This window comes from Pseudorasbora parva, chromosome 10 (assembly GCF_024679245.1).
Source record: "Pseudorasbora parva isolate DD20220531a chromosome 10, ASM2467924v1, whole genome shotgun sequence".
NCBI lineage: Eukaryota > Metazoa > Chordata > Actinopteri > Cypriniformes > Gobionidae > Pseudorasbora > Pseudorasbora parva.
This window is the reverse complement of record NC_090181.1, coordinates 43,973,035-43,999,437: the sequence shown is the minus strand read 5'-3', so window position 1 is coordinate 43,999,437 and position 26,403 is coordinate 43,973,035. Positions and strand designations below refer to the sequence as shown.

At 37.9% G+C, this 26,403-nt stretch overlaps 1 protein-coding gene across 1 annotated transcript in view; it reads right to left on the bottom strand.

Moving 5' to 3' along the window:
• The window catches only part of aqr (aquarius intron-binding spliceosomal factor), a 79,483-nt gene that overhangs the window by 29,419 nt on the left and 23,661 nt on the right, over positions 1-26,403 (bottom strand). The window contains exons 15-26 of the mRNA XM_067456225.1: positions 24,504-24,624; positions 23,279-23,420; positions 20,820-20,998; positions 19,989-20,156; positions 13,043-13,212; positions 12,331-12,572; positions 11,822-11,965; positions 11,585-11,654; positions 8,110-8,220; positions 7,803-7,912; positions 6,268-6,403; positions 1,852-2,061 (exon numbers count right to left, since the gene is read on the bottom strand). Coding sequence (XP_067312326.1) covers positions 1,852-2,061; positions 6,268-6,403; positions 7,803-7,912; positions 8,110-8,220; positions 11,585-11,654; positions 11,822-11,965; positions 12,331-12,572; positions 13,043-13,212; positions 19,989-20,156; positions 20,820-20,998; positions 23,279-23,420; positions 24,504-24,624 — 1,803 coding nt within the window. The remainder of the gene's footprint in view (positions 1-1,851; positions 2,062-6,267; positions 6,404-7,802; positions 7,913-8,109; positions 8,221-11,584; positions 11,655-11,821; positions 11,966-12,330; positions 12,573-13,042; positions 13,213-19,988; positions 20,157-20,819; positions 20,999-23,278; positions 23,421-24,503; positions 24,625-26,403) is intronic.

Below are 26,403 nucleotides of genomic sequence, written 5' to 3'. Positions count from 1 at the left end.
AATATTGTGTGAACGCGCCACGCGGAACATGGATTCAGTCTTCCGACCTTTTACCATTGTGTCAGTTCAGTTGATTTTGATTGATATGTGCGAGTGAGAAAGAGCTTAAACGGTGATCGTTTTGAAGACAGAGAGTTCGGCACAGGTTCTCTGCTCGTTCTCTGTCACTCAGTTATAGGGATGTAACGATATTGACGATATCGTGCTATCGCGGTGGTAAACGTGTCTCGATATCGTCGTGGTTGGGTTACAATATTAAAAGGACAGGTGTCCGTCAAAAAGCAAGAGGAATAAACACAGTCCCGGAGAACAAATCATTGTTAACTACATAGACCATGATCGTTAGCGACCCGGATCTATATTTAACATGGATAATGATAATAATAATAATAATAATATATTTTATTTGTAAAGCCCTTTTCATAGTTAAAAACAATCCCAAAGTGCTAAAATAGGGATAGACCTCTACCTGTCAAGATAATATATAAAACTTCTGATGTTAGAGTAACACTTACAGAAGAATAAAATAAAACCTATTTCGTTACCTTTTGGAGCTTGGAAGGATTCAGTTTGAGCAGTTGTTTAATACCATCATCATCACCAGTATATTCAGCATCTGCCTCATATTCGCAATCTCCAGCATATTCTCCAAACTCATTTTCAACGTCTTCAAAATCAATATTTTGATCACTGACAGCTTCTCGACCACATCCATCATCAAGAGACAGTGACACTAACATATGATTGTGTTTAGTACTTGCTCTCTGCTGTAAATCACTGAGCCATTTCAAGTTTTGCAGATTATAATTATTGTTTCGTTTTCAGTCAGAGGTAACTATGAGTGAAACGTCACTTCATCATTGCGTATCAGACATTGCCACCTTGTGGAATAAAGGTGAATTGCGCCCTATTTCCTTAATATAGATTTATTTATCAGTGTGCAAAAAAATATATATATACGTACAATCCTACACACCTCGGGTCGTTAGCGATCCTATACAATTTTGACAAATACTAGTGAAAAAACAGGCATTCAATTATAATTCTATTATTGTTTTTTGTTATATTGTTTAAAATGGATTGATTGAGGAATACTAAGAATGTTGATGTCTAACTTTAAAAAATGAATGAGGAGCAGGGTAGTGAATGACGCGACCCGACGAATGCATTTAAGGGTTAAAAACACTGATCAGCGTTTTATGTTGTCATGGATCCATGAATACAACAATAAATTGCCTGTTGACTGGCAAAAGCAGAATAAATGTCAGTATTTTTTCGCTATTATCATCACAAACACTATCGTGAGCTATTTAACAATACCGTGAGCTTTTCCACAATATCGCAATAAATATCGTACTGTGAGGTCAATATCGAAATTGTATCGTACCGTGAGATTTTGATATCGTTACATCCCCACTCAGTTAACGTGCGCTCTGTCACGCGCATTTGTCATCTACATTAATTTATAAATCACAATAACTCATCAATTGATTCTTTGACAGGAAAAAAATTTGTTTTGGCGGAAAAACCCTGATAGTCCTGATGGCACATTATGAGTTTCGTATTGATATGATTCTGTGTTCATAAAATATAGCAATTTGAGGAAAAATTAAAAAATGTTTCCCAGAATGGCCAATATGGGAAATCATTTGACCTGGTGTGCTGCACTAACCTAAAGAGTATAATTTTTCAAATCGATCAGAAGGCTTAAGCAAAAAAGATATATTATCATATAGTTTTATGATCGAATTGAACCGCTAGGCAAGTGATTATTCAAACATCCATGTACAATGTATGATAAAACGTCTCTAAGCACAATAATAATATAATTTAGCTGTATTCCAGCCCTACCTCTAGCTGGGTGAAGATCTTGCGGATGTGGCGGTAGCAGCCCTCAGCGATGTCCATGTCCTCCTGGTAAGACTGGCCTTTGAACACCGGCTGAGGAGCGTTGGAGAAGTACTTATGGAAGGGGAAGTGAGACGCCACATCCTGCACCTGCACCTCTCGGCTGGGCTTGGGCTTCACTTTACTCATGTACTCCTCCCAACGAGACATTATCTACGACAAGAGATAAAGACAGACATACAGATAAGATCAGCGCCTGAGGATTTCACGGGCAGAACTCATTAACAGCGCATCAATGGACAAACAGCCTTGTCACAATCCACACTTAATTAGTACAACACATGTAATCTCTGAAATCTGAGTTAATGGCCCGTACGGATCCCCCGAGGCGCTGATATGAATCTACCGCCCACAGCGTGAAGGATCGAACCACAGAGAGCGATAAGACGGACACAAATAAAAGCAGGCCTGTGTGAAACTGCTGCATGTGTGTGGCCTAGATTCACACGCCAGTGCTGCTCTCCAGACCAGCGCTTCTCAACCTACTTGACACGGCAATATCCGAAGGCCTGCTAGCCCTAGTTTTGTTTTCAAAACTTAAGGATAAGTTTAGAACCTGGTGTAACTAGAACAATGTAAATGTATATTCATTATAAAAACAGTGTGTTTTAAGATTTAAGATCACTGCTCTAGAGGAGATCTGCATGGAGGAATGGGCCAAAATGACCAGCAACAGTGTATAAAAACCTTTTGGCGACTTACAGAAAGCGTTTGACAGAAAGCCATTGCCAACAAAGGGTATGCAACAAAATATTGAGATGAACTTTTGTTACTGACCAAATACTAATTTCCCACCATAATTTCCAAATAAATTCTTTAAAAATCAGATGTGATTTTCTGGATTTTCTTCTCATAGTTGAAGTGTACCTATGATGAAAATTACAGGCCTCATCTTTTTAAGTGGGAGAACTTGCACAATTGGTGGCTGACTAAATACTTTTTTTTGCTACTGTAACTCTTACATCAGGGGTCTCCAGCACGTCGCTCACAAGCTACCAATGGCTTGTGGCCTGATTGGAGGTCTCTAGCCAAAACGTACTTTTCATCTAATCAGAGTGAGCTAATATACAGGTCCTTCTCAAAAAAATAAAATTGCATATTGTGATAAAGTTCATCATTTTCCATAATGTAATGATAAAAATCAAACTTTCATATATTTTAGATTCATTACATTCCAACTGAAATATTTCAGGTCTTTTATTGTTTTAATACTGATGATTTTGGCATACAGCTCATAAAAACCCAAAATTCAAATCTCTAAAAATTAGCATATCATGAAAAGGTTCTCTAAACAAGCTATTAACCTAATCATCTGAATCAACTAATTAACTCTAAACACCTGCAAAAGATTCCTGAGGCTTTTAAAAACTCCCAGCCTGGTTCATTACTCAAAACCGCAATCATGGGTAAGACTGCCGACCTGACTGCTGTCCAGAAGGCCATCATTGACACCCTCAAGCGAGAGGGTAAGACACAGAAAGACATTTCTGAACGAATAGGCTGTTCCCAGAGTGCTGTATCAAGGCACCTCAGTGGGAAGTCTGTGGGAAGGAAAAAGTGTGGCAAAAAACGCTGCACAACGAGAAGAGGTGACCGGACCCTGAGGAAGATTGTGGAGAAGGACCGATTCCAGACCTTGGGGGACCTGCGGAAGCAGTGGACTGAGTCTGGAGCAGAAACATCCAGAGCCGCCGTGCACAGGCGTGAGCAGGAAATGGGCTACAGGTGCCGCATTCCCCAGGTCAAGACACTTTTGGGCTACAGAGAAGCAGCACTGGACTGTTGCTCAGGGGTCCAATGTACTTTTTTCGGATGAAAGCAAATTTTGCATGTCATTCGGAAATCAAGGTGCCAGAGTCTGGAGGAAGACTGGGGAGAAGGAAATGCCAAAATGCCTGAAGTCCAGTGTCAAGTCCCCACAGTCAGTGATGGTCTGGGGTGCCATGTCAGCTGCTGGTGTTGGTCCACTGTGTTTTATCAAGGGCAGGGTCAATGCCGCTCGCTATCAGGAGATTTTGGAGCACTTCATGCTTCCATCTGCTGAAAAGCTTTATGGAGATGAAGATTTGGTTTTTCAGCACGACCTGGCACCTGCTCACAGTGCCAAAACCACTGGTAAATGGTTTACTGACCATGTATTACTGTGCTCAATTGGCCTGCCAACTCTCCTGACCTGAACCCCATAGAGAATCTGTGGGATATTGTGAAGAGAAAGTTGAGAGACGCGAGACCCAACACTCTGGATGAGCTTAAGGCCGCCATCGAAGCATCCTGGGCCTCCAGAACGCCTCAGCAGTGCCACAGGCTGATCGCCTCCATGCCACGCCACAGTGAAGCAGTCATTTCTGCAAAAGGATTCCCCACCAAGTGTTGAGTGCATAACTGAACATAATTATTTGAAGGTTGACTTTTTTTTGTATTAAAAACACTTATTTTATTTTGTTTGGATGAAATATGCTAATTTTTTGAGATTTTTGGGTTTTCATGAGCTGTGTGCCAAAATCATCAGTATTAAAACAATAAAAGACCTGAAATATTTCAGTTGGTGTGCAATGAATCTAAAATATATGAAAGTTTAATTTTTATCATAACATTATGGAAAATAATGAACTTTATCACAATATGGTAATTTTTTGAGAAGGACCTGCAGACAGCTGTCCCCCCTCTCCAAAGCAAATCAAGTCTGACATATTGGCCGTGAGTTTATTATTTTTCATGCTTATGTAATTACAATATAACAGAAAAACAACTAATAAAAAATAAATAAATAAAAAACAGGGATAGGGATGCACTGATACCCCTTTTTCAGAACCGATCTGATCCGATATTAAAAATATCCTTTTTAACCTCAAATGCACGTTTACAAGACTCTGGGAATCCTGGTTCTTCAATAAAAACAGCTGCTGAGGACGTGAATTATCTATTTAATCTCATCTTATCTATTTTACCCGCCTTTTTCCTAAAGAACCCACTGCGTTTTAGATTATGGGAGGCATTTCCAGTTTGGGGAGATTCCATTTAATAAGACTGAAACTAATCATTTTCAAATCTTAAGGATGTGCTACCAATAATCCTCCTCTGTCAGTTTGACAGAATGAGCTGTACAATCTCTTTCATTTGGTATTTTCAGACATCAGAAGAGTAATGTAATGCTTGTTATTTTAATTTGAGGCAAAAGAGCTCTTTCAGTTGCTGCCCTCTAATCTTTTTTTCTTCTGTATTCTGCCGTAACGGTATGAAAAAGGACAACATGTACTGTGCATTTGTGGTCTGCGCTCTTGATTTAATTTACAATATATCCCATTAATAATTCACTGGAATGCACCAAGAATCTCTAGTTTTTCTTCCCAGATCCTCAGATTCACAGAGATGCTTTACAATGTAATCGCCTCCCCTTTTCACTTCTAATCCCCATTAGCAGTGTTTACTGGAAGGCTTCTAAACCAGGAAAAGACAATATTTGTCTTACAAAATGACGCAAAGTGCTTTGAAATATTATCATTCAATGCTAGAGTTCATTCCTATTTTTGATTAAGGCAATAATTGCTTAATGCAGACAAAAACTGGAAATGTCCCACTTCTAGGATACTGTATTTTAAAAATAATTTTGTAAAATCAATATGAGCTTTACAGATTTTTTTTGGACAGGGTTTTAAGCAATGTTTTTCATGCCTGTTCAATGAACCATTAATTATTGTTGCACATGCACCAGTGGAACAGTCCTTAAGACATTAACAGTTTACAGGCGGTAGACAATCAGGGTCACCATTACAAAACTAAAGAGCCCTTTCTACTGAACCCTCTCTCGACAAGGTCAATGATCAGTCCTGCTGCAGAGAGACATTAGGACTGCAGGTGTGAACAGAGAAATAAACAGCAATGTTCATAAGGTAGGACACCTAAGACAGTGCTACTGCTGATCGTCCTTTCTAATCCCAAACCACATGTAACCATGTGCACGCCCAGATGTTAAAATCCCTGTTCATTATTTCATTAGTCGACCACTAATCTGACATCAGCTTATTGTAATGCTTGTTTTAAATGATTTTAAGTCGTTGAGAGCTGAGCTGATAATTCTTTGCCTGTTCCTCTCTCAAGATCCCAATTCAAATCTCTCATTTCATTCATCTTGGATTTGTATGATTTATTAGATTTTTTTACTTCCTGTTCATCACCATTTTAAGTAACATTGCTTTTTTATTTACTTGCAGGAAGCAAATAATGTGTTAACAGTGTTGACGTTGAAATGTGAGAGCTAAATACCTCATTATTGGGCATTAACATAACTTAACATAACATAACTCTCTTATAAAAAAGGCTAAATATAACAGATGATGTTGGGAGGGGAGTGAAGGGTACCTGGTAGAGGTAAAAGTGTCCAGCGGTCTCACATGTGTAGGAAACATCACCAGGTACATCCAAACTCTCCTGCAGACGCGCCACCTCTCGCAGCAGCTCGAGGCGGCGGGACAGCACATAGTTCACTCGTCCATACCTGACACACAGAGGAGAGGACAGTTCATATGAGACTACATCATGCAGTCCAGAAAAGGGCTTGACACTAATTTTTTCCCCAAGAACTGTTTTGAGTAACTTAAGATGGCATAAAAAACCAGCAAAAAATAATAATAATTTGCATACATTTGCAAGCAAAATTATTTATTTATTACAATACAAAAAGTACACTAGTTTTATTTATATATATATATATATATACATGGAAGCAAGAATATATATATATATATATATATATATATATATATATATATATATATATATATATATATATATATATTCTTGCTTCCAAATGTATAATAATAAAAATGTAATTATTTATAGAATCACTTTAAACCGTGTACAGTAATACATAACATTTGATCTGATATCTTTGGTTTATAACAGAGAATTCTGCTCTGAGCGCTTCCACTCGATCTCTCAGTAGCGATGTATATTAATAACATCTCCAGCAGTGTGTGGTTACGGTATCTCGACACCGAGATGGGTCCGTGTGAGAGCACGTGCTGCGCTGTCTATTATTGCTCCGAGCTGATAAACGGTTCGCGCAGCTCAAACAAAGAGTGCGGTTCCTTTCCGCTTTCGTTTCGTTTGACTCATATGTAAAAGAAATCAGCTGGGACCCGTGGTGGAGGCACCAGTGCGACATCTAACTAAATAAGTCGCACCAGCAGGAAAAACAGTCACAAAATACGACCATTTGGTCGCAGTCTGGAACCCTGTGAGGTGGATGCTGTGACACTGATGTAATGTATCGGCATTTTACTTTTTTTAATAATTCTGTAAAGCTTATTAAGAGTTAGTTTACCCAAAAAAGAAAAATTAACCCATGATTTACTTACCCTCTAGTAATCCTAGGTGCATATGACAATCCACCGGAATTTAGTTATTTTAGTCTATAAAGTTTTAAATATGGATGTTTTTCTTACACACTCCTTCGCTTCAGAAGGCCTTAATTAACCCACTAGAGCCGTGTGGAGCAATTATATGATCGATAGATACACTTTTATGGACTTTCCATAAAATTCTTGTTAAAAATAAACTTGAGTCGCAGTTTCTAAGATTGGGATTCTTCCGTATCGTCAAAACTAATTTTCATACATGTTTTGCTTTTATCATTTGTCGTTTTGCTGTTTAGGAATAAATAATCCAGTTTTTTACCTCAAAAGCAAGGAAGGTCATAAATCAAAAATCAATCCTAAAAAAGCTCTTTTAGGATTGGAAAGGACCTTTTGACTTCTGAAACAACATGTTTTCACAGTATATGATTTTTCATCAGGGAAAACTGACTACAGTACATCAGAAGTGATTTTGCCAACACAACTGTTAAGTGTGAGTGAGTGATTTTGAGTGTGTGTGTGTGTGTGTGAGATCTGCACCTGCTGAAATCTTTCTCAGTCTCCAGTTCTTCTTCTCCATGTCCCATACGCAGAAGATGCCGTTCATCGATGTCTAATGCCATAATCTTCTCAAAAAGCTGGTTCAGAGCCTGAACAAGACAAACATACACATATCCAGAAAATAAATACATAAACAACAGAAAATAAATACTCATTTCAATTATATATTTTGCACTTTCTCGTAGATGTTGAGAGTTAGGAAAATGTAATTTTGGTTGAATGCTAAGCTTTGAATCTGGTCAACACTGGGAGCTGAATTCCCTCATTAACCGTGTTGGTCATGTACCTGATTGGAGTGTGTGACGATAAGCGTTCTCTGCTCGGGGAAGTTGTGGTACAGGTTGGAGATGATCTGAACAGCCACATCTGTTTTTCCTGTGCCGGGAGGACCAACAACCTACATCCAAGAAAAAAGAAAAAGAAAAAAACATTTGGATGATTTGATAAAAGATTGTAAAAAGTGATGCTGATGATTGCTCTTTCCCTGTCAGCGCTGGCCATTCTTCGACCCTAGCTGACCCTCTCGTACATCAGCACGTGGAGGTTTTAGGCCGGGGACACACTGCAAGCGTGCCTTGAGCGTCTCGGCTGTGTGGCGTGTCCGTTTTTGTTTCGGCTCCCATGTTAACCGGTTAGAGCGTGTTGGAATCATTTCCAGGCAAAATAGAATAGGAAAAGATGTTTATATGCCATTTTGACACGAATACATATTAATAAATGACATTTTCATGTTTGAAAGTCTGTAGGTTAACATAAATGCAGATATAGGCCTAATTGTAATAATAAAAAAACAGGAAGAAGTACAGGTACAGGAAGAAGTACAGGTACAGGAAGAAGTCTGCATCCTTCAAGAAAAACATGATTTTCATGCAGGACAATGCTCCATCACACGTGTCCAAGTACTCCACAGCGTGGCTGGCAAGAAAGGGTATAAAAGAAGAAAATCTAATGATATGGCCTCCTTGTTCACCTGATCTGAACCCCATTGAGAACCTGTGGTCCATCATCAAATGTGCGATTTACAAGGAGGGAAAACAGTACACCTCTCTGAACAGTGTCTGGGAGGCTGTGGTTGCTGCTGCACGCAATGTTGATGGTGAACAGATCCAAACACTGACAGAATCCATGGATGGCAGGCTTTTGAGTGTCCTTGCAAAGAAAGGTGGCTATATTGGTCACTGATTTGTTTTTGTTTGGTTTTTGAATGTCAGAAATGTATATTTGTGAATGTTGAGATGTTTTATTGGTTTCACTGGTAAAAATAAATAATTGAAATGGGTATAAATTTGTTTTTTGTTAAGTTGCCTAATAATTATGCACAGTAATAGTCACCTGCACACACAGATATCCCCCTAAAATAGCTAAAACTAAAACTTCCAGAAATATTCAGCTTTGATATTAATGATTTTTTTGTGTTCATTGAGAACATGGTTGTTGTTCAATAATAAAATGAATCCTCAAAAATACAACTTGCCTAATAATTCTGCACTTCCTGTATATTTATATTTAACATGAAGTATAGTGCTTCCCTGTACATCAATACCAGCAGCAGCGCCGCGTCAGACACGCTTCTGGTGTGCAAAGGAGAAAACGCCAGGCAGCCGCCTCGCGGCTGACACGCAACAGAAACGACACGCTTGCAGTGTGTCTCCGGCCTTAGACTGAAAGCCTTACATTTACATAATCACACAGGAAGAGACTGACAGACATTTCAATTATAGATTCAAAACCAGCTGACAGATATACGAGTAGGCGCAGTGAAAGACTGATATCTTTCTGGGAGGATAATACTGTACATACATATATAATATATAGTAAAATGTAATTTATTCCTGTGATCAAAGCTGAATTTTTAGCATCATTACTCCAGTCTTCAGTGTCACATGATCCTCCAGAAATCATTCTAATATGATTTGCTGCTCACTTATTATTTGTACTATATTATTAATTAATTATGAATATTTTATTGATTATAAATATTTTGCTGCTTTATATTTTTGAAACCAAGATACATTTGTTGAGGATTATTTGGACAGTTAATACTGTTATAATATTATAAATAGGATTACTTGGACAGTTTAATTATTATAATATTATAAATAGAACGTTCTAAAGAACAGCATTTATTTGAAAAATAAATCTTTTGTAACATTATAAATGTCTTCAGTCACTTTTGTCCAATTTAATGCTAAATAAAAGTATTAATTTCCTATTTTTTAATGGTAATTTCAACCAAAAAAAAAAGTTTTTAACATTGATAATAATCAGAAATGTTTCTCGAGCATTAAAATATCATATCAGAATGATTTCTGAGGGATCATGTGACACTGAAGACTGGAGTAATGATGCTGAAAATTCTGCCTTGATCACAGCAAAAAAAATACATTTTAAAAAACATTTAAAGATAGAAATAGAATAGAAAACAGCTGCTCTAAATTGCAATAATATTTCACAATATTATGGTTTTAGTGTATTTTTTTTTTTCAAATCAATGCTGCCTTGGTGAGCAGAAGAGTCTCAAAAACAAATTAGTGTTGTTAAAAATATAGATTTTTCAATATGTATCAATGCTGAAATATCTAAAACAATTCCATTACTCACTGCTTATTGTGCATAAACCGTCAAATACTCACATAATTGTGCCAAAATGCCAGTCTTGGAGAGTATTCCCGTCAACAGACGGTTTCATCTTAAGTGAACGTGAACAGTTGAGAAAGAAAATGTGTGTATCCGTATATTAGATTTGTGCATTTGCTCTTAAAATGACAGCTGCCTAATATTCCTGCTGCTGTCTGTGTTTTAATGTTAATCAAACAACAAAAGACAAAGCAGAATTACTTTTGTAAGCATTAATCAGTTTTACATTTTGACAAAGAATGCTAATGTTATTTTACATTTGATTACTTTATTCAATTTATTTAATATGAATTACTGTTACAATTGTTTTGAAGATTAAAAATATTGATTGCCTATAGGCAATTACAATGAATGGATGAAAAAATAGGACAGAGATTCATCGATTGAACATTGATTACTCCATATTAAGTGGTCTCTTATTTTTTCCAGGTCTCTTCTTTTTCTTCCTCCTCTCTGTCTCTCGTTAGATAGATAGATAGATAGATAGATAGATAGATAGATAGATAGATAGATAGATAGATAGATAGATAGATAGATAGATAGATAGATAGATAGATAGATAGATAGATAGATAGATAGATAGATAGATAGATAGATAGATAGATAGATAGATAGATAGATAGATAGATAGATAGATAGATCTTGAAAAAATTAAGAGACCACTGCAAAATTACCAGTTTCTCTGGTTTCAAGGTATGTTTTTGGGTAAAATCTACATTTTTGTTTTATTCTATAAAATACTAACATTATTTCCAAATTCAAAATAAAAATATTGTAATTTAGAGCATTTATTTGCCGAAAGCAACAACTGGTCTGGTCCTACTGCAAGAGGATAGTGATGACCACAGAAGTGTTTTTTTATACTTTCCCTTATTTATTTATTTACTTATTTATGAAGTAGTAAGTCAATATACAGTAAAACAATGAAAGTTACAGTTTTCCTTCCTTCTATTTTTCCTGTAATAATTGCAGTTCCCCATGCTATCGAATTTTTTTTCGAATATTGATATTTTTCAAGGTATAGCATCAAAGTTAGAAATTCCAGAAACGTGATTTGACCGGTAGTGTAATTCATAAGGAGGCAAAGAAATATGTATAAAAAAATGTAGTGAGTGATTTCTTACCATAGTAAGGCCTGGCTGCATCCCTGCACGAATGGCTTCAATCTGGGTGGGTGTAAACTGGATGGTGTTTCTGCCGAAGTGGACAAAAATGTCAATCTTACCATGACAAGCATTATGTTTATACAGATATACACTCGGACTCTAGGCAGTTATTACACCACTCAGATGTTGAAGAAAGATCCAGAGAGATTTTGTCATGATAGTCTGAGCCTGTGATTGAGCATGACCTCCACATACCGCTTGGGCTGGTTGTAGGGATACGGCCCCCTGTTGGGAATCACATGAGGCTCCACCACCAGCGTCTGGTCTTCCTCATCCCGTGTCTCTTCCTCATTTGCTTTACGCTTCTTAGCCTTCACATTCTGCTCAGGGAATCGAATTCTGGTAGAGAGGAGTCACAATTTCAGTAAACCTTTCACACACCATTGTCCACATACACTACCGTTCAAAAGTAATACTGTGTAATCTTATTACAATTGACTTATTTTTAATGTTGAAAAGGGCTTCATATTTTTGTGGAAACTGATATACAAATGTTTTCTGGATCCCTTGATGAATAGAAAGATCTAAAGAACAGCCTTTATTTGAAATATAATCTTTTGAAACATTATAAATGTCTACTGTTACTATAATGTATCTGCTGAATGGCTACATTTTAGATTTTAAAAGTTTGCAGTCACTATGAAAAATACATAAAATCACTAAAGTTTGAAACAGAGCAATATCCAACAATGCCAATTTCTGACCTAAAAGGCGGGACCTGGCGAGCGGGATCTTCCTCCATCACCTTCACCGTGTGATTGGGGAAACAAGACTTCAAGTGCTCGATGGACAGGAAGGTGTCGTTGAAGTCCAGAGAGGAAATCTGATTCGGCATCTTGGAGTAATGGGCACTACCGGGGTCTCCGTAACCCAGGATGATGTCGTGAAGCCAGTCGGGAACCACACACTCGGTGTTCATGAGGTTACGGATGGTCTCAAGCACAGCCTGCAGGAAAAACAGGAAACAAAGGATTGTTTGAGTTGATGATTTGATGATTGAAACACCATTTTAGATGTTGTTTAAATGGGAATACCTAGTCTGATTGCAAAGTTCATGTCTTATATTTTCTATTTTAATGTTGATTAAAGTACTTTTGTTAACCTTTTTGTAAGTTTTAAAGCATCATCGTTTTAGGTGAACAGACTTTCAATGGACAGACAGAAATCAGATTTCATTTAAAAAATCTTCATTTGTGTTTCGAATTGATTGTTAGTTGATTAAATAAATAAATGTTAAATAAGATCAAATAAATTAACACTAAGAATAATTTCAGTTAACGTTTATTTTACTTATTGTATCGTTCCAAATCCCAAATCATTTTAGTTAATGATAGCAACACATATCATTACTCATGATAGAGGTCAACGTGAGAAGGGTAGACTAGTGGCAGGAACATATCGGAGGAATGGTCTGACCTTGAAGTTGTTCTCTTTGGGTTTGCGTCTCATGATAATATTGAAGGACTCATAGGGGTCTTCTGCACCGTTCTGGATGCTGTTGGTCATGTCCTGCTGGTACTGGTTTGGGTCGAGCCATACCCGGAACGTCCTGGTGTCACCTCTTAGTTTGGGCTTCGGATCAGGACCTTGGTGCAAGCAGCAAACACAAAAATTCAAATTATTGCACCTTTGTAAATAAAAACATACTGCCTGAATATCAAGTGAACAGCACATTCAATCTTGTAATAAGGTTGAGAACCTACACTGGTCACACGGTTCGGTTCAGTTCAGTTCGATTATGATTATCATGCCATCGATCCGGTTCAATTCGAGATCACGATGCATTGACGATTCACTGCATCCTCATGTATATAATTTTGTCAATAAATACAAGCAGCCAGATATATGAACTGAAACTTTAATTTTACCTGCTCAAAGAAAACAAGCTTCTTGAATGTATTGAACAAAACTCAAGTCTGGGCACAGAAGACAACAGGAGCATTTAAAATAAATACAAAAAAGTAAACACTAAAAGTCACATTAAGAGGTGGTCTGGGCTAGCCTAGAAATCTAGACGCACCCTAGCCGCAGCAAATCTAATCTGCCGGGAGTAGCAACTCTTAATACACTTCTGAGCTGTAAAAGCCTAACTCTGGTCGGGCCAATCACATCGTGTAGACTAGAGAGTCGGTGAGTGGGGCTTAACAATAAATGACGGCCGAGTTGCGTTTGCGTGCTTCTAGTAAACACAGAAACTGGCGAACGGCGGTCTTTCGAATCAGCTTTGACCGTGACTCTGGAAGACTTGGAGTTAAGCTTTTCTCTGAGAAAAGAACAAAGAACGGCACTGAAGTCATTCTTAAAAAGGAAGATGTGTTCAGAGTTTTGCCGACCGGATACGGCGAAAGTTTAATCCGTCAACTAGCTCTGTTTCACCTCCGTTGCTCTGGTTGGTTGTAGCGCTATCCTATCGCGTGCAGAGGGAGTTTGAAAGACAACCGTTTATCCGCCCCTCGGATTGAGCTGTCAATGGTGAGTTTCCAGACCAAACATCTTGATGTGGGTCTGGCTTGTCAGGCTAGGTCTGGGCCTCATTACAGTCAAAACTAAAGTCTAAATGTGTCTGGTTGGTGAAACCACACATAAAAATAAACGTGTGAGGCTATATGATGTTATAAGCAGATATGACAGCGCTATAGCAGCTAATCCCCCTCTCCTGATTGGCTTCATCACTCGATCTCCTCTCCACCAATCAGCAGGTGTGTGGTGAGCGTTCTGGCGCAAAATTGCTGCCGTCGCATCATCCAGATGGATGCTGCACATTGGTGGTGGTTGAGGAGATTCCCCCCTTCTATGTAAAGCGCTTTGGGTGTCTAGAAAAGCGCTATATAAATGTAACGAATTATTAATTATTACAGCGGCACGCATCACCACCGAGTATCTCCTTATCCAGCCAACGCACAAACTACTGCAAATTAAACTGAAAGTAAAGTCATAGGTGCTTGACATAAAACAATTATATACACATTTCTACAAATACATTCTGGTGCCTTTTCCATTACTTTTCGGCAAATATTCATGACCTTAGCTTCCGTGAAACTTCTGTGTACACTCTCAGAAAAAAAGGTACAGCAGAGGCACAAATTTGTTCCTTGGGAAACGTATAACTGAGCTAAACTCTGCAGGACATCAGCTCTCTAGGACTGAACTTGCCTACCCCTGACTTAAAGGGTCATGAAACCCCCCAGCTGCAGCGGTGTTTTTTCACACCTTCGATTTGAAAAAGCTTGTTAAAAGGGGAGTGGTCGACTGTGAAAAGGTGGGATGGTATTGTGTGGAAAGAGGGAATGTTTGCATAAATAGGGGAGTGTCAGTAGGTGCATTTAGATTAGCGATACCAACAGCAGCAGTTACAGCGGTTCTGAGACATGTTCTTGGTTCCCGTTGGCATTGTTTACCACAGTGAGATTAAATGAGGAATGAGTACAGCGAATGAGAGAGCTATGAGTGGCGTGCAGCAGAGATCGCAAATCATTCAGCTCTTCAAAGTTCAAACCAGCCTAATTCAGTGAGAAATGAAAATAAATGTTATTCTGCATGACGAAATATTTTGCAAACGTGATAAAACTATATTTGTCCAAATATGCATGCTGTTTGGCAAGATGAACAACGCGCCGACGTGATAAGAGAACGTGAACCACCCAACATGCGATGTGACAGAGATGTGTAATTCTAGATCGGGGTAAAAGCGAAGGGGTTTGAGGCTATCTCGACCGCGTATCTGAAGCACAGAGCGACTCGCGCTGGGTTGCCGTGACGATCCGCGCTGTCTATCACTCGGCAGCTAAATCTATATCTGTCCAAATATGCATCATACTGTTTCACTAAGAGCCCGAACACATGCGGTTTAGTGCATGGCTGTGACGACAAATAAAACGGAGAGGACGTGGCTTTTGTTCATTAGCCTACAGATTACAGATTGGTTATTTTGCACTCCTGACATAGATAGTCAACGCTTGGAGGTTCGGCGTGCGATTCCTCAGGTGAATTTTACTTTACCGAGCCTTTGTAGCAAAGGCTTCCACAGACAGCGCCGGTTACAGCTCGCTCGGTGCCTTTACGTTACTTCGTATCAGCACAACGCCTAGCTTTCCTCCGTGACTTTTCCGCACGCTGCTTCCAAAACTTCCCCACCATATCTCTACAATAATGATGTAAGACGAGCCTGACAGAAGTGACTGTCTCATGCATATTAACTAAATTATCTTGTATGCATACTACAGCGCAGGGATTGGACTGAATGAGCTTCATGTCATGAATATATATCGAGAATCGCTCGGAGCGGTCGACGTCAGCATGTGCCCAGCAGCCCATACTTGGGCCGAAAAGGCCGTGCCGACGTCAGCATTTGTGACGTTGCTCCGACTAAGCTTTTCAAACCGGAAGACAGAAATCGCTCTGAAAAATGCAAAAATAACTATTTTCACATATGAATACCATTAATGAGTACCCTTAGTGTTTTCAATGATGTGCAGCCTATACATATCTGTTTACATCTCAAAAAAAGGGTTTTGGGGTTTCATGACCCTTTAAAGTAGAAAACCGTACCTTTAAGGGTAACTTTACCACCCCAGTGATGGCCACTTCTACCTTAAAAGTTCAATGTTACTTAAATTATAAAATGAACACAAACTCTTTATAGAGTCATTATTGTCAGCTAATGCTCTTGATATTGTAATAATGATTATTAATGACATTGATTAAAATGCACATAAAATGTTTTGTTTGGGGAAACTGCACGTCATATTCTGACTACACAGATAAAACAATCTTATGACCATTTATGAATTATTTGAATGCTTTTGTTTTCATGCATTAGAAAATTAAGACTTCATATGATCTTACCAGCATGATGAACAAATTATAATAACTGGAATAAGCAATACAGAAAGGGAGCAGCAGAGAGCGTGACCGATTGTGAGGCTGTCCATAACGTGGGTCAAAGCGTGAGTTTAAGTGCGCTCACAAACACACCCGTTAAAATCACGGCAATGATGACACTGTGACATGAATCTCTTGCATTCAGTCTGCACTTTGTTGTTTATGATGACGGGAGAATTCGCAAGTTTCAGTCAGAAACGCGTGCGATTGGTTATAATGCTCAACGCTGCACAAGGAAATCTGATGGAAAGCCGCAGTCAGGTGGACAGGAGTGTGCTTATGAAGTTGAAAAAGTTTGTTTAACCAATATTATAACTTACACATATATTCTAATTACATAAATATTTAGAAACTAAATTTCATGACTTGTCCAAAACTTTCTGGTTTATTTATTTTTCCAAAACTTTTCCAGGCCTGGAAATTGCTATTTTAAAATTCCAGGTTTTTCATGAACGTATGAAACCAATGCTGTTGCTGCGCTCTCTCCTATTGCGGTCTTTGATAGTGAAATAAGATGATGATCAATAAAACGCAGCTCATATCTGCTGTTTTCAGTGATGTGAATTCCATTAAATCTGCCTATAGTCCCGGAATTGAAGATCAGATTTATATATTTTTCTCGGAGACAGGCTACATTTAGGTGCCCAAGTGTAAATGAAATCGTTTTGATAAATCAGACTCATAAAGAGATTCACAGCATGTGTGGTCTCCAGGTCATGCTTAGCCTACCTTAGCCTTGTTTATGAAGCCCAGAATGTGCCCAGGTGTCGGCTTTTAAAGTAGTTGGAGCATTTTTAATGACTCCCACTCGCCTCCCTCTGCCACTGTATGCTACCGCGAGAGAGCACGAATGCGATAAATAACGTCAGAAAATAATCAGTACATTATAATCGGTTATGGTCTTTTAATGAAAGGATACTGATTCGTCCTCGTCTGCATCGGCACCCCTATCTTGTAACAACTGTTTTTTTGTTCTTTTTACAGTAATCTGTTTGAATATAAAACCATAAATCAGAGTCACAAGGTAATCGAATTTCGCTTTGAATAAATGAATTCCTCTGCTAAATGAATAAATGTAATATTCAGGGCAAAGCATTATTCCGTCTAAATTGGGGTTCATTTGTCAAGTAAACTGACACAAAAATAAGTGGAACAGAAATGACCAGTGATTCTAGATCACATTCCCAAGGTCAAACAGTGAGGATGGCCTGGGGTCAATGTGAGAGAGATTTGGGCCAGGTAATGGATTTATCGCTCGTCTTATCAGGTCAGCGCGGTGTTCATGGGCTGTGAGGATCCATCGCTCTCCTACGATGTCTTAAAAAGAATATCATCCACATCCCTCTCCTAGGCATATTAACAGTGTATTACAGTTAATAAAATATTGCATACATAGTACCATTCAAATTCTGGGGTCAGATTATTTTTGCTTTTATTCAGCAAGGATACTTTAAAGGCCTCATTGGGAAATCAAATTTGCCATGATAGTTTGCTAAAAAAAAAGTCTTCATTAAAACATCCCGCATGTTTTAGAGCTTAAAATGTCCTCCTCATTATAATCAAAGCATTTAGTTAATCAATACCCAAAACAGCTCGTTTTGATTTTGCGTGACCTATGATGTCACACAGATACATTTGCATATGCCTGCCTCCAGACATAAATATGTAGTTATCACTTAATGGCTGACAGTTTCTTATATTGGATGTAAAGGTTGCACAAACAGACACCATTAGAATGACTGACAATCACTCCCTCCAGTTTTTAGCGATTCTGCATAACAAAATTTTTTATTAATATCGAATTGAACTATGTCTAATTTATTTAATGCTTTAATACATTGTTTTTATGAGGATTACAGACGTTGTGGTGCTTGCACAGTCTTTGCAAAAGCGAAAGTGATTCTTTCTCGCCTGCCGTCTCGCGTCTTGCCTAGGCCTAATTGCCAAGGAGCGGGCGAATTGATTAGCCTACTGTAGATGGATGAATGACCAAATGAAAGTAATATATGCGAGATCACAATAAAAAAAGGAGATAATAAAAGCGCTGTATACCACAAACTCAATTCGGACTGATGTCAGACTGGCGGAGGATTCTGTGCGTTTGCCGACTGTCAGCACTCGCGAGTATAGACAGATCTATTCTATAGGCTTATGCCATTGAACAATCATAATCAAATACACCCATGATTATGCCTAAATGTCCATCTTGGAGGTGTCTTGAGTGAATAGGTTTGGGACGTGTGACAGTAGGCTATTGGGTCCGTGTATTAGGCTGAAGGGAGAAATCTTTAAGTGAAAGCAACCTATAGGTTATACATAGCAGCCTTTCTTTTTTTAACAACTTATAAAACACTGTTCGTATCTGTATCTTTATGTTGTATCTATTTGTCCTCGTATCATTTCTTTATTAGTTTTTATTTTATTACTTACTGTTTACTTGATTAATTAATTATTTGAGAACTTTTTATATTAGGCAATTGCTTATTGCTGTATTTATTTTCCCAGATATTTCCCACCCTAAGCGGTTATGTTATTAAAGCTATACCACTGGGCTAGCCTTTTTTCTAAGATACCAAAATAAAGATTTGTGCATTTTGTTTGTTCTATTGTTGTGTATGACTATTGTGCATCTAACACAATAGCCGTGTTATCTTAATTATTTTTTTAAAAATACATTGCAAAAGTTTGCGCAAATTTCTGGAAATTACCACCACAAAATCAATCATATTGATCGCAAAAATCACAAAAAAATATTGCGAAATCCTGGAGGGACTGGACAATGTCTACTATGTTGTATTCATTGTTCAGTTTCTGACGTACTCCATGCGTTTGAGTATGTTAACAACAGGACAAATGCAAGCGAATGTGTCCGGTTTAAACTGCTGGTTTACATCTCTGTAGAGACTTCGGAAGTTATTTTGAAAAAAGAATCTGATTACTCGTTTAAAAAGTAACTTAGTTACTTTACAGATTACTTGATTTTAAAAGTTACTAAGTAAGATTTCAAGTTACTTTATTAGTTACACTCAGCAGTTGCCGACAACACCCCTGCCACCTCAACATAGAAATGACGACCAAATCACTTTATTGGAAGTGCATTTTTAACAGTAACATCAACAATGTATCTCCTGACATTTTATATTGAAATTAAAAAATATTTCCTGAAGTAGTAACTCACAGTGACTTGGATAAGCTACTTTAATCTGATTACCATTTGAAAATAGAAACGCGTTAGATTACTCGTTACTGGAAAAAAAGTAATCAGATTAAAGTAACACATTACTAAGAAATGAGTTACTGGCATCACTGGTCCTTTTAATTATTTCAACACTGGATGGTGTCGGTGGATTACAGCCTATTATAATTCAAGATCTTTGTTCAAAACGCAAGCACTTTTCAAAGGTTTCCAGCACCTGTACAAACCCTGATATGACTTTTGCTCAGGGACCACTGGCAGTCTTGTATGGTTCAGTGATCTTACCTTCCTCTATGACGCGGCCCTTATCATCCAGCATGCCCTGCACCTCACAGCCTCTCACATACACCAGACCGGCCTGATCCACAAACGGCTGCCGGCGGTCAAAGCGTGTGCCGTACGGCAGGTTGGGCCGCACCGTGATCAGAAAGCAAACGTCGTGTTTCCGCAGCCCTGAAAAAAAAAAAAAAAAACATGATGTGAAGAATGAAGTGAGCATAATGATTTGAATGTGCTGGAGAAATTCTTTGGGTAAAAGTGTTTTGTTAATGTGTTTAAAATAGATTTTCTAAGCTTTTATAGACACCAGGCCCAGAAAACAATCATGAGCTTAAAATCCTTACATCATAGCGTGACGAAACACGCCTCTACAGCACGTGTAATTCAGTAGCCCCGCCCACCGACTCATGCAGCTGATCGGCTCGCTAGCCAGCAGCAATAAACATGTGGAAGAAGATGGCAAGATATTGTGGAAGAAACGTTTGTGTGTTCGCTTCATTTCATGGCAGAATCGTTTGTAAACAAGTCTCAAGTGCTGGATTTGCAGACACAACCCTGTGCCTTCTATATTGTATCCGACAGGAATGGTGCAACACACTTATGTGAGTAAAATGTCTTTTTTATTTGTAATAGTAGTCCCGGAGCTGTTTGATTTCCAGACGGGCTACCAAAACGTACGCCTGTCAAATAGTGAAATAATATTCCTTTCTTGATCTGGGCGCGTGTGTGCGTGCGTGTGTGGGTGTATAGCTTTAGTTAACAACAATAACCCTGGCTCAGGCATTGCTAGGAGCTGTTTTTTAAATGTGTTGCAGGGACAGAGAAAGAGCTGTTTACCCTCCCATTCGTTTTTGATGTGATCTCTGATGTTGAGGTTAAGGGTGACGTCAGCTCGGACACGGGCAGGCCAGTTCTCTCCGATGTTTGGCTTGGCCACCTCCACAATAGAAAAAGACAGTATGGTCTGCGCCATCCTAGCCCATCCTCCAAACACCACTCCTCCATACTCCGACTGCCTGCGTAACAAACACACAATATCCCAAATGAGGACGTTCACTCTGTTCAATAGTTGTAAAGCTCCAAAAATTATTAAATCAACCATCTCAAGTCTTCTGAAGTGAGAAGATGTAGGTTATTCAGTGCAAATCTCTGCAGTAGCTCAGTAAACCTGGCACGACCCAACATTTGAATAAATGCATGAGCTTCAAGATTTGCAGCGATGAAGATTTTTATCAGTAAATAACTTGTCAAAGCTATCATACGGCTTCAGATTTCCAGCAGACACGGCACACTAATCATATGGACTTCTTTTATGGTGCTTTTTTATGATTTCTGGAGTTTGACAGTGATGGTCATTTCATTGGATATAAAAAAACTTGTGCTAAACATCTTCCTCTGTGTTCTCCACAGCAGGTAAATGAAGACTTAACTCTGGATGAAAATAACTTTCAGGACTTTCAACGTTCATTCCCCAACAGATTGAGCCCTAAATGATGGAGACACTGGCTCTTAAAATAAAATATCGGTCAGTAACCGATCTGAATGATTCCCTAGGGCAGATTCAAATTGCTCATGAACAAGTTCAAGCCTGAATCTTTTTGAGCAACTCATTTAAAAAAAAAAAGAAGAAAAAAAAAGCTCATACCTGTCATTTGATCATGAATCAGAAATCACGATAGCACAGCTGCATGCAGGGAAACACTGACAGCCCCCTGTGATGATGACTTAATTTTATTTTTAGATGATGTATTTGCTACCATCTTCACAGCCCTGCTATGCTATAAAATCATGAGTCAAGCTACAGCATTAAAGGGGTCATGTGATGCGTTTTTCGGACGCAGGAAGAGTGTTTCAGACAGAATGGGTACTGCAAAAATGTACAGTGTGTTAAAATAATGTGTTTTTAAACAAACATGTTAACCTATTCGAGTATAACTAATAAACAAAATAACAACCCTATAAAATAGCATCACATGAGACGTTTAAACCTCATGTCAAGTGTATTTGTCATTCACAGAAACTGATCCTGTGTGTATCTACATTAAGTATTGACATTAAGAGGGGTCTGAAAAAGAAATGTCTGACAAGAGCATTTTTCTTTTTGCCATGCAATTTAGCAAAGCAACTGCAATGACATTTTCCCCATGTTTTTTTATCTGCTTTCACTATTTGTCCATTTGCAGTACACACTTTCTACATTCTTGCTACCAGAACGCCTCCTAAAAAAATAAAATCACCTTTTCGTGAAGACCTGACGCAAACCGTGGGAAAGTGCCTTCACAAGTCAGCATTCAGTTTTTGTTAAGATACTAAAAATTTATGGAGCTAGAAATATGACAAAATTAACTTTAATCTAACAAAATTGAATATTATGTTGCATTTTCAATATGTATTATGTTTACATAAGTGTTGAATATAGAAGATTTGAAATTGAACACATCTGAAATGTTTTTATGTTGAAATTGTATAGACATGTATTTTCAAACAGCAGATATTTTTTCTGAATGAATAGACTGGAAAATTTCAGTTTTTGATAATACAGATTCAAGATTTCTAGCTGAAATCTATTTTTTCCATGCATTAATCTAAACTAAACAAAAAAAGTATAAAAGGGCTGTTTGATCTTTTCTCTTTAATCCATTACAAATAGGAAATGAAATGATCGGATGGTGCTCCGTTTGACTTTTCTGACATCCTTTACTCTTCCCTGAGGATGACCTCTGGCCTACTTTCTGTAAGATCTGAATTTCTGCGGTTTGAGTTTTAGAACATTGAATTTGATGATCTGAATTACTTCTTCATCTGAAATCTTGAATCTGTATTTTCACAAACAGAATTTTTCCAGTCTATTAATTCAGAACAAAATATTACATTTACATTTCATTGATGAAATTAGCCGAGGCTTTTATCCAAAGCGACTTACAACTGAGGAGTACAGGAAGTGATCTGTCATGAAGAGGCAAAGAAACGCAAAAAGTGCCCTAAATACAGAGGTTTGTATATTACTCAGAGCAGCAAAAAAACTGAAAAGTGAAAAAAATATCTGCTGTTTGAAAATACATGTCTATACAATTTCGACATAAAAACATTTCAGATGTGTTCATTTTCAAATGTTCTATATTCAACATTTAAAAATTCAAATTCAGAACTATGTGAAATGCAACATAATACTTAATTTTTTTTATTACACTTATTAATCACTTATGTCAATAATTCAGATTTATACAAATCAAATTTAGATCATTGTCATATTTCTAGCTCCATACATTTTTTTTTTTATCACACTGAGAACCAACCATGGCTTCATCCGTGACACAACGTCCTCGATATCCTGCCGGATTTCATAGGTGGACTCCAGCCGGAAGAGGTTGAAGTTTCTCAAAAGGTAGTCATGCAGGGTCAGAAACTGCAGGTTCAGCTTCGGCAGAGCCAGACAACCTTCAGATTCACAAACAACAGAAAGAGTTAGATGCTTGACGGATTTTTTACACACTTAGAGCTTAAAAAACAGTGATGAACCAAAATGAAAGTTTTAATTTAACCGAAAATGCAAATACAAATAATGTAATAAATCAATTAATATAAAATAATTTAATAAAACAATCCACAACTAAAAAACATGCATATAAATATTCTGCATATACATTTTTTTTATTTAAATCTTTTAATTATATAACAATATTTCTACTCCAATTCTTCATTGAAATATAAAAACATTTAAACAGTTAGTGAAATATTTCGGCCCTTCAAAATGGTTTCAAACCAAAACATTTTGGTTGCATCACTATTAAAAGTTAGAATCAAATATCACTACAGGAAAAGTTACATTAAACAATTCTTAAACATTCAAATTCTGTCATTATGTAATCACTCAACAGGAGGATTTTTTGCACAAACTGGCAAAATGATGCACCAATGGAGTTTGGAGGTCTCAGTGCTTTGGTGGAGGGGAAGATTATCAGTCAATTATGATTTATATGTACTTGTTACTCCCATTCACAAAAAAAGATTATTTATTGTCATATCGGACATCTGTTATGTTATGATTTTACAGTGATTATTTTGTTGAACTGTTCCTTTAAAGGAAGTGTACGTAAGATTGTGGCCAAAACTGGTAATGCAATCACTATCCCCTCTCCCCCTAAATCAAGGTTGCCAGATTGGCTGCAGGATCATCAGGAACGTTTGTAGATCTGCAGCTGTGGTAACTAGAGCAGATCTGGCAACCCGGATGCCAAAACACTACTGACTTCATGATTGGTCGATAGGTGGAGGGCGGCGCTTCAGGCCAAAACACAACATGTTAACATCAACATCAGTTGAGGGCTGCAACAACAACTTTTAAATGACAATATCCTGGCCGGACTACTGTGGTCAGTGATATAAGTGTTTGAAATTAACATGATTTCTTAATGTCTAGTGACATATCAGGGCCATTTTAGGATTCATTCAAATATATTTCTTACATACAGTTCCTTTAATTACATAAATGCATAGATATAAGGCATAATTAGTGCCCACCTTCTCCTGAATAGTACTCTGTGGGAACGATGTTCTCATCCCAGATGATCTTCTCGGTGGGGTACAGAGGCATCTGGTTGAGCTGTTCTATCTGGGAGATTCGTCTCTCGTGCTGGGACACCTGAACAGAAGTGAGAATGGTTTCATGAGGCTCGTTTCCTCTCGGCCAGCTCCTCCAGGAACCGCCATATCATCTGCCCACTGGACAAATCACGCTGTGCTTTTAGGGTTTATCCTTCAAACACAGCAGATGGCCAAATGTAGGCTATACATACATCACAGCGCAAGGGGGCCAATCGCATCCCATGAACATTTCAAAGAGCCAAACAGCACAGATCAGAACAAGCTTTTTGGTGTGCAAATGTAAGCATGCTTTCCATCTTGCCAATCAAAATGCTGTTCTTGTGCGTTTGTGTCATTTATCGTAAATTGTGCAGTGCGAATCCCAGCCTCAAAGCCTCTGTTAAAAGAAACTGTTATACGCACTACACTTTTAAAAAGTCCAACTTTTCCTGTACTTCCTGATTACTATAAATCCATTCCATTATGTTCACAATTCAAATGAGCAAACGCTGCGAGACAACTCTGCTGAGAAAACATTAAACAATTTCAATGAGAAAATGAGTCGGCCGGCTCACATGGGACACCGCTTTGAGAAAATCAAATGAATTAATCAGGAGCGTTCGGGCAGCTTATCCTGTTCACGCTTAATTAAGTGTTTTATCTGGTTTGTGACCTGCTCTGACTCTATTGTTGGCCACAGCACATGCATTTAACCAGATTTCAGCTGCTCCAGGAAACGCTGAACACTCAAATGACCGGCCTGACTCCATCAACGCAGCGACAGCATTAAAGAGGAAACGCTCAAGTTCTTGATGAGATTTGGAGCGAGTAATTAAAACATGCCAAAGCAGGACCACCATTGGGTCTGAAACATCTTAAACATATCCAATAGAGGCTAAAAAATACACTATAAGATTGAAAACCAAAGCAGTCAAACACTAATAGAACTTACAAACGGAGAATAAAGCAAACAGAATCTAATCCGCAGCTCCAGTCATTTAGTCCAAAACCCTTTAAATATGTTTGTCCCGCGGCTCTGATCTAAACTACAGTGAGCTGAACCGATACAAACTACACACGGAGCATGATCCATCAAACCTAATGAGCAAAGAGTGTTCTTCATGTGAAATCTCAAAAATACACTCACATATTTGGTGAAAGTGTACATATAGTAGGGGTGTAACGATACACTCGTGTCACGACTCAATACTATCATAATACTAAACTCATGATAGGCTCTTTATCGTGATATTTTAAGGGAAAATAAGATTTTTTTTTATTATTACTTTTTTATTATAATTTAAATAGCATTATTGTTAAGATGTTATTATCAGGATACACAAATATTCCCCCACTGCATTACTATACATTATATTCAACATTATATATAGTCGTTTAAATGTAGTAGTGTCACTGAAACTGTAAACTTACATTTTTAAATTAATTCACTAAAAATATAAGAATAAACCATCTAAAACCCTTTGAATAATCATACTACTAAAATCAAATGTGATGTGGTGATTTAAATGATGTTTGCGCTTTGATTTTGAGGAGTGCCGTTCCAGCGTGCGCGCTTCAGATGATCAATGTAACCCGTCAGTTCTCACCGCATGAAAGTGTCAACGTGACTATTCCTAAACTGTAAATGTAACTCATCAAAAATTCTGGATTTGCTCACTCTAATGTTGATTTCGCATGTCATGCAAGCATTTGAACGTCCATGTTGTGTTTAGCATGCGTGTCGTTGTAAAACTGTTCATCATAAGCCATCATGTCTCTTCAGAATACTTAGATTTGGATTAGAAGATCACTCAATTGATTATCATTAGGATGCCCT